Source organism: Triticum aestivum, chromosome 6D (genome assembly GCF_018294505.1).
Source record: "Triticum aestivum cultivar Chinese Spring chromosome 6D, IWGSC CS RefSeq v2.1, whole genome shotgun sequence".
Taxonomy (NCBI): domain Eukaryota; kingdom Viridiplantae; phylum Streptophyta; class Magnoliopsida; order Poales; family Poaceae; genus Triticum; species Triticum aestivum.
In genome coordinates this window covers 410,754,081-410,762,750 of record NC_057811.1, presented here as the reverse complement: position 1 = coordinate 410,762,750, position 8,670 = coordinate 410,754,081, and the positions used below count along the sequence as shown (strand labels likewise).

Genomic DNA, 8,670 nt, shown 5'->3' with positions numbered 1-8,670 from the left:
TCATGTATATTTTTTGATTCCGTGAACTTATTTGAATCTTCAATCTTTTTTTAAATCCGTAAACATTTTTTCAAAGTCGAGAATACATTCTGAATTTTTGAATATCACGAACAAATTTTTGAATTCGTGGAATGAACATTGCACGGACAAGAGTTCCTCCTCGTGGGCGGCTGGCGGGCCTTTTCCCCCTTGTGGATGTGTCTGCCGTGAGTTCGATCACAGAACAACCATGGCCGTGCACGGCCGGTTGTCTCGGTCGCATCTCGCCGTCCATCTGCCCCGCGTCCTGTCCGTCCGCCGCCCACCGCGTCCATCTGCCCCGCGTCCTGTCCGTCCGCCGCCCACCGCGTCCAGATTTCTACTGCCGACGATGGCTTGCACGCCTCCACTTGCCGCCGTCAAATCAGATGATTGGGGGAGAAAAGCGGATCAAGTTTCCAAGTTCGGGTAAAAAGGACCGATTTCTGTTGTTTCTAGATGATAATAGCTTCGTTTGTACCTTTCGCTCGTTGATCGCAAGCTTGCAGCACATGTCTCAGTTGCCATGCACAGTGTGAGAAAAAGGATGATGTCGCTTTAAATTTACCATTCTCTCGTTCACATAAGTTAGGTGATTACACTTATGGATATATATGATCGAAATCCTCCTCTGCTGAAGCAGCCGCAGCAGCAGCAGGAGGTTTATCGCGTTCGATCAATCCAACCCCGGCCGTCGCCGGCCGGCTCAGGCCATGAAGCTCAACTCGAACTCGTCGTCGCCCACCTTGACGAAGTGCGACCCCTGGTCGATCACCTTGCGGCCGTCCTCCGCGGCCCGGCTGAAGTGCTTGCAGGGGCTCACCTCGAACTCCACGTGCGCGGCCTCGTCCGCCCTCAGGTGCACGCTCTGGAACCCGATGAGCTGGCTCGCGGGCCGCCCGTCCGTCGCGTTCGGCCACCGCAGGAACAGCAGCACCGGGTGCCTGCCGTCCATGGGCCCGTGGTTCTGCACCCTCACCACCGCCGGGAACCGGAGCCTGTCGCACGCCTCCGCGCCCATCTCCTCCACGTCGTAGCTCACCGTGCCCGCCGCCGACGCCGTCGCCTTCAGGCCCTCGATGCCGCTCATGGACGGCGGCTTCGTGCCCTCGGACGCGAAGCGGTGGGAGTACTTGGAGTAGCTCAGGCCGTAGCCGAAGTTGTACACGGTCTTGCCCTTGTAGAACCTGTAGGTGCGGCCCGGGTAGCCCGTGGACGGGTCGGCGCGCATCCGCATGTCCGTCATCGGCACCGCCGTGAACTCCTTCGGGTACCATGTCACCGGCAGCCTCCCGCCTACGATCCGTCATGTCCAACAGTCAGTACAGCCTAGGAAAGCCGCCAAGAATTGCTCAGAGTGGGGTGAAACAAAATCTCACCGGGGTTGTGCTCGCCGAAGAGGACCTGGGCAATGGCGATGCCACCGGCCTGGCCAGGGTAACCAGCCCAGACAATGGCGCCGATCTTAGGATTGTTCTTGGCGAACGTCACGTCCACCGGGCCACCGCAAAGCAGCACAAGGATCACCGGCTTCTTGGCCGCGTCGGCAACCTTGTTGACAAGGCTCTCCTGCATCCCGGGGAGCCCCAGCTCCAGCCTATCCACCTCCTCCCTTTCCTGGTTCTGGTCCAGCCCCATGAACAGCACGACGTAGTCGGCCGAGCTCGCGGCATGCACGGCCTCACCAATGTTCGACACGTTGCAGACGGCGGCGTTGCACCCCTGGACGAACGTCGCGTCCTTGACGTACCCCTGCAGCGCCTGGAACGGCGTGACGGAGATGCACGGCGGGCCGAAGTAGTTGCCGAGGAGCAGCGACGCGTTGTTGCCGTTGGGCCCGATGACGGCGACGGAGGAGACCTTGGACTTGGAGAGGGGCAGCGCGCCGGCGTCGTTCTTGAGCAGGACGATGCCGTCCTGCGCCGCCTGCAGGGCCAGGTCCTGGTGCTCCTTCTTGCACACCTGGTCGGCGCCGATGTTGCCGTACCGGTTGTACTTGGGGTTGCCGTTGAAGAGGCCCAGCCTCATCCTGATGGCGAAGAGGTTGCGGAGCGCCCGGTCGATGTCCTCCCCCGTGATCTTGCCCTGCTGGTACGCCGACACGCCGTGCGTCTGGATGTAGCCGCCGCAGTTCACGTCCATCCCTGGAAGGTTTTCAGGTTACAAAATGGTTTTAGAAAAATGACCTTAGTAAATTTGTTTTACAAAGTAGTAATCCAGTAGTTTATATTTTAGTAATCCAGTAGTATTTGTTTTACAAGGCATCTGGATTTTTGATGATCATGCTGTAGATTCGTACCCAAATTAGCATACGCCACAAAAGGCTACTCCACAATTCCAAACAGAAAGCTACTATACAAATCAACAGAAAGCTACTCTCTTTTTTTCCAAAGAAACAGAAAGCTACTCCATAAAACCAACTTCTCACTATAGTTAGTGAGCTACCCTAAACTCTATGCATTTGCCTTATTATCTTGTCCGAGAATCACGCTTTTAGTTCCAATTATTATTATGATGTCCTTTTTATGAAGTTATTATTATTATGAGGTCCTAACTGCCCATAGGAATGACTCATCCATCTTTGAGAACTGTAGCAGGGCATGTGACATGTACCGTTGACAACTGTACTATATCTAGCAATCGTCATTTGAACTGAAAACTCGTACCGGCCTTGAGGACATCTGCCACCGCATCCTCTGGCGCCTTGGCGTATCCCTGGACGTCGTGGATGATGGCCACGGCGTCGCAGTCCGAAGTGATGTATCTGGTCAACAGAGATGAAACTTGCAAGCGTCAGTCAGTAAGCAATCGTGAGGCGGTGAGTCTTTTCTGAAGTAACCGGTCCTGCTTAATTTTGCCTCTGTCGTGGCACTTGTCTTACTGAAGAAAATGTTGCTACTCACCCGTTGAAGCTCCAGTCGCCTCTGGCGGTCTTGGAGAGGAGGTTGTGGTCGGCGCAGGTGGGCACGCCATTGACGCGGTTGTAGGAGCACATGATGCCGCTGGCGCCGCCGTCCTCCACGCAGCTCTTGAACGGCGGGTTGTACGTGTCCGCCAGGTCCTGCTCCGTCACCTGCCCAACAAGACAGTTTTTTGGCATAGCATGCACATTCGTCAATTCAGACTTCCGAAAAGAGAACCCGACGATCGGCGACCGCCCGAGAGACAGTAGGATCTGGATATGGATATGAAGCTGCCATGCCGTCATCAATGGCGTCCGGACGAGCGGCGGATATAATTCAAGAGATTGGCGGCATGCGTACCTTTGCGTCGAAGGCGAAGCGGGTGACGCCCTTCCAGTTCTCGAGGTCGTAGGCGGTGAAGTGCTTGCAGCAGGCGGAGGCCTCCAGGTCGGAGGAGTTGATGGCGCCGGAGATGGCGTAGCCCTGCACGCCGCGGACGAACACGGCGGCGTACTTGCCCGTCATGGTCGGGTCCTCGCCGGGGGTCTCCTGGCCCCGGCCCCACCGCGGGTCCCGGAACACGTTGATGTTGGGCGCCCAGAAGGTCAGCCCCTCCGCCTGCCCGTTGTTGTACACCCCCCGCGCCTCCGTGCCGATCACCTGAGCCAGAAGACCCGTCAAGTTCAGTTCAGAGCGCGCTCTGTTCTTGCCAACTTGGTACTCTGTTTCAGTTTATGATTACGTTCAGTTCAGTTCAAAAGCAGCATGCATGCACCTACCACGTTCGTGCTACAAGTACTACGTAGGTGTTCAAAAGATCAACCCCGGTTGGTGATGGTTTACCGGCCGATTTGCGGACTAGCCGGGCACTCAATTCCCCTGGCTTGTGAGCGTAAATTAGGCCTAAAGGCACGCAGCCGGAGTCCTGGTCTTTGATCATCGGCATCGTTGTCGAACGGTGCGAATGAACGGCACACGATCTCAAAAGCAGAGTGACGAGGTAATAGACGGCGGCGCTCGTGTGTGCATACCTGGCCGATGCGGTACCAGAGGTGCGGGTTGAAGGACGCGGCGGTGAGGATGACCTGCGGGAAGCTGGTGGCGGCGCGGAGCGGGCCGTCCAGGTGCATGCCCTTGCTCCACGCCACCCCGTGCAGCGCCTCCGACCACCACTTGTACGCCGGCACGCCCAGCCGGGCCACCGCCGGCGACTCGTCGCCCAGCTGCGAGATCTTCTCCTCCAACGACAGCTTCGACACCAGGTCCGCCGCCCGCCGCTCGATCGGCAGCTTCCGGTCGCAGTACGGCGCGGCCGAGGCCGCGCCGCAGGAGAAGGGCGGGTCGGCGGCCACGGCCGCGTGAAGATGGAGGACGGCGAGCAGCAGCGCTGCCGCCGTGGCCGCCGGAACGGCGTGTGTTCGGCGTCCCATGGCTCTAGTGCGCGGGTGAGGCGGGCTGGCTGGCTTGGCTATGGCCTGGGGCGAGGGGCACTATATATGAAGCAGAGGGCGCGGCGCGGCGCGACACAGGGGAGCATGGGCTCGTAGGGGTGGAGCCAATTGTTCAGTTCTTAGGACGACATGATACTACGTTTTTTACCCCTAAAAAAATGATGCTACGTTTTTTTTACTATTCTTAGCTGCGTCAAATCTTGCAAAACCTTAATGAAAATACTTGAAAGTAACAGAAATATTTGGAAATCTTGGTCATTTAGAAGTGTACACCGCTAGGAGATGCACCACTAAGATTTGGGTGAGTGCATGTGTGTCAAATATTTTGAGCCCTTTTAACATGCTCATAAAAAAAATTCGAAGTCTTATTATTACCTCTCTTCGGAGATCTGTCAAAGATGCGTGTTTTGCTCAATAAAAATGTGTAGGTCTACACTTCTACGGAAAAGGAAATAAATTATAATTGTCATCAAACACAGACAAAATTATGGGATTGCTAATTAATTAGTACTCCCTCCGTCCCATAATATAAGAATGTTTTTGACACTAGTGTAGTGTTAAAAACATTCTTATATTTTGGGACAGAGGGAGTACTATTTTCTTTCTAATTTATCTACATGTACAGCGGCTCGATGCAGGAAGTTAATTTCTTTGTTGACACTGAGATTACATGCTAGTTATTAATTGTTAAATATTTCTGAATATGCAATAAAAATAAATTTTCTTTTACCATTTTAAGTGCCCCAAATATCTTGAAATATTAAGAACTAAAAAAATCTTTAGAAATCTCAGTCATTTAAAAATGTAGAACGTCTGGAGATTCACCACAAAGATTCAGGTGACATGTGTGTAGGCAGCATTTTTTGTAACAGTTCCGGCACCGACAAGGTGGCGAGTGCTCCTTCTTGCGCCTCAATGGTGATCTTGGGCGTGGCCCCCACGAGCACATCTTATGGAGTTGTCGAATGTGTGTATAGGGCTGCCGTTATGATTGGAGTGTGAGGAGATTTGGGTTTTTGAGTTGAGCACGTGTAAACCGGATGATCCAAAGTAGACTCGAAGAAGTTGTTACAAGACAAAAGATCACAAAGTGAGCGAAACGGTCGCCCGTGGTAGGGGTGGCCGGACCTTGCCACAATGCAATGGTTGAGATATGTCTGATAACGGGCTTGTTGTCGGTTTGTACAGTTTTGATTTACTACATGATGAGAAGCACAAATAGTTATGTCCTAGGGATGAAGGCATGACCGTCGAACCTCATTAACAAATATTGTCTATATCTACTTTCTGGAACGATCTAATCACATAAAATTTAACAAATCGCATCGAATTGAGGTTACATATTGAGTCATGGTGCGAATAATCTACATGAAGGCAATCGGGCGATGCTTTTATGTAGAAAATGTGGGCTTCCATTGGAGTGGAGAAGGAAGCCACCCACTTGGTCGTGCATGGATGACACAAAAGTCCCCCCCCCCCCCCCAATTGCGTTAAACGGTATAAATTTTTGTTAGGGACGGGACATCATCAACAAGCAGTGGCAATGATCATGGGCTTAATAACATAGGAAGGACATGTGGTGACACCACCAGAAGGGTAGTCACAACCAACCGCTAGAAATTGACCACCGGAGGTGGTCGGAACTCGATCCTGTCGACGCGCATGTAAATGTCGTATATTTTATGCTCATACCACTCTGTGTCAAATCCTTTAAGTTCTTTAGAACTTCCCGTGTAAAAATGTACACCGTTTGGAGATGCACCACGAAGATTCAAGTGAGGTGGTATGAGTAACATTTTTGTGATTGTTCTGGCACCGACAAGATCGACCCCGGTTGTGAGTGCTCCTTGGTCTGCGCCGATTGTGACCTCGGGGCATGACCACCACCAGCACATAAGTTGGAATTGGTGTTGAATATGTGTATTGACATATGATTAGACTTGCATATGTGGATGGTTAGGGGTTTGAATCGAACACGTGTAAATATACCTCATGCCTCATATATAAAGACACCATGGGGCAGCCAAAAGAAACTGGCAGGCTAGATCATCAAGAGAAAAACATAGATGTCTCTGACAGGAGTGGCTGGACCTGGCTGTGGCGCGATGATCATGCTCCATGGATGCAGGACCGGATCGACGAACCAATTTAACAAATAGCATATTCCTGTCTACCTTTTCCAACGGTTTAATCGCATAAATTCGGACATCCTTTAACAAATGTGATGTGGGGGAAGGGATGTTTTGTATCTCTCCGGTGTGGAATCTTGGCCAAAGTATGTGACCACTCGGTTCCTGGAACCGCGGTAAGATACATTGATACCACTATGAGTGTCTCGGTTTCTTTACGATATACCAATCATATGAGGTTGCTTACCATTTCCACTTGTTCTGTTTGTGTGCATTGTGTATTCCTTCTTCTAGAAGGTCAGTGGAAGGACAACAATGGATACCACCATAGAATTACAGGTCACACACTTTCGAGTTTTGACAAAACTCAAAAGCTGCATGCACCTACCACGTTCGTACCAGTAGGTAGGAAGGTGCTCAAAAATCAAAAAGTGACATGCCCGGTTGGTGATGGTTTACCGGTTTGCGGGCAACCTCGTGCCCCATTACACGAAATACTTAATTCCCATGGCCCAATGAACAAAAATTATGCCCAAAAGTCCCGTAAAAAAATTAGGCACACAAGTAGTTTTTTTTTTTGGCAGAAACCCGCAGTCGCGTTCTTTGATCATCGGCTTTGTTATCGCCATGTTCCTCATCCCTCAAAAAAAAAATCTCCATGTTCCTCTGTTTTTCTGATGATATTAAATCCTTTGAATGTTAAGCCCCTCTAGACATTCTAATGAATGGCCGAGAGTACTCTACAATGCTCAGTCGTAAATGAACCATAATGAAGCAGTAAGAACTGGACGAGCGTGTGTACGTACCTGGCCGATGCGGTACCAGAGATGCGGGTTGAATGACGCGGCGGTGAGGATGACCTGAGGGAAGCTGGTGGCGGCGCGGAGCGGGCCGTCCAGGTGGACGCCGCGGCCGGCATTGGCGACGCCGTGCAGCGCCTCCGACCACCACTTGTACGCCGGCACGCCCAGCCGGTCCACAGCCGGGGACTCGTCGCCCAGCTGCGAGATCTTCTCCTCGAGCGTGAGCTTCGACACCAGGTCCCCCGCCCGCTGCTCGATCGGCAGCCTCCGGTCGCAGAACGCGGCGCTCGACGGCGCGCCGCAGGAGAAGGGCGGGTCGGCGGCCACGGCCATGTGCAGCCGGAGGAGGACGAGCAGCAGCGCTGGCGCCGCGGCGGCGAGGACGACGTGAGTGCGACGTCCCATGGCTCTAGCGCGCGTGCAAACTGTCACAAGTGTCACTCACTTGCAAGAGTGAGGTGGGCTGGCTTGCTGGCTGGCTTGGCCGTGTCGGGGTATGTATATATGAAGCGAAGGGCGCGCGGCACATGCCGCATGCAGTATGGGCTCACGGAAGTGAAGTATGATTGGCTTGGCTTGTACGAGTACTATTTGGTTTTAATAATTTTTCCCATATTTCTCTCAAAATGCATATATGACATCTCATCATACAACCATGCACGCAAAAGATACGCCTCAACATGCAAACGTGCATTAAAAATATTCCACCTCGTCAATAATGAAATACAAAATGAGTGATATTGAAATCTCTAGAAAGACTAACATTTAGGAACGGAGGGAGTACAAGAAATTATACATGTTCTTAGCTTTACTACCTTCGTCTTGGTTATTGGTCCCCTTCGTATTAGGTGTCAAATTTTCACCGTAGATTTAACTAGTGTTAATGCATTTCATAAAAAATTATACCATTAAAAACTATGTTCAAATACGAATCTAATGATATAATTTTTTGTGGCGTGTATTAACATTTTGTTAGTTAAATCTAGGGTCAAAGTTTGACACAAAATATGAAAGGGACCAACAAACCAGAATGGAGGTACTAGTTTTCATATTGTTTTTCCAAATATCATGGTCAAATAATCAATTATCATGAAAATATATTGAATTCCCGCTGCAATGCATGGGGTAGTTGCTAATGAGTAATACACGTATGTGTACATTTCTTAAGATGATACTATACATCCAAGTGTCATAACGTTGCTACTCGATTGATCCTATCCGCACGCATGTTCATGTTTTACCAAGGCTTGTCATATGTTTTATCTTTACTATTTTTAGTTTAGCTACAACAGATCTTTAAAAATGTTTAGAAAGGGAGTACATATGTATAAATCTCAGCCACATTCAGGGCCAACCACCACAAGCC

At 51.0% G+C, this 8,670-nt stretch overlaps 1 protein-coding gene across 2 annotated transcripts; it reads right to left on the bottom strand.

Moving 5' to 3' along the window:
• Positions 1-554: 554 nt before the first annotated feature.
• On the bottom strand, positions 555-7,784 carry LOC542807 (probable beta-D-xylosidase 7). Of its 2 annotated transcripts, none has more exons than XM_044564866.1 (6): positions 7,308-7,784; positions 3,282-3,581; positions 2,922-3,091; positions 2,685-2,782; positions 1,398-2,162; positions 555-1,314 (listed from the first exon to the last, which is right to left on the bottom strand). In XM_044564866.1, the coding sequence occupies exons 1-6, from the start codon at positions 7,707-7,709 to the stop codon at positions 725-727; spliced, it is 2,325 nt and encodes a 774-aa protein (XP_044420801.1). In that variant the 5' UTR covers positions 7,710-7,784; the 3' UTR covers positions 555-724. The 2 variants fall into 2 exon arrangements, with proteins under 2 accessions (XP_044420801.1, XP_044420802.1); XM_044564867.1 differs by lacking the exon at positions 7,308-7,784 and adding an exon at positions 3,953-4,392.
• Positions 7,785-8,670: the final 886 nt, after the last annotated feature.

Bases quoted from the DNA above. Each gene is read 5' to 3' on its own strand.
- LOC542807 (XM_044564866.1), bottom strand. From the start codon at position 7,709: ATGGGACGTCGCACTCACGTCGTCCTCGCCGCCGCGGCGCCAGCGCTG. The intron at 3,582-7,307 runs GTACGTACACAC...CTTCTGGCTCAG, and splicing joins TCTGGTACCGCATCGGCCAG to GTGATCGGCACGGAGGCGCG. The intron at 3,092-3,281 runs GTACGCATGCCG...CTTGTTGGGCAG, and splicing joins GCTTCGCCTTCGACGCAAAG to GTGACGGAGCAGGACCTGGC.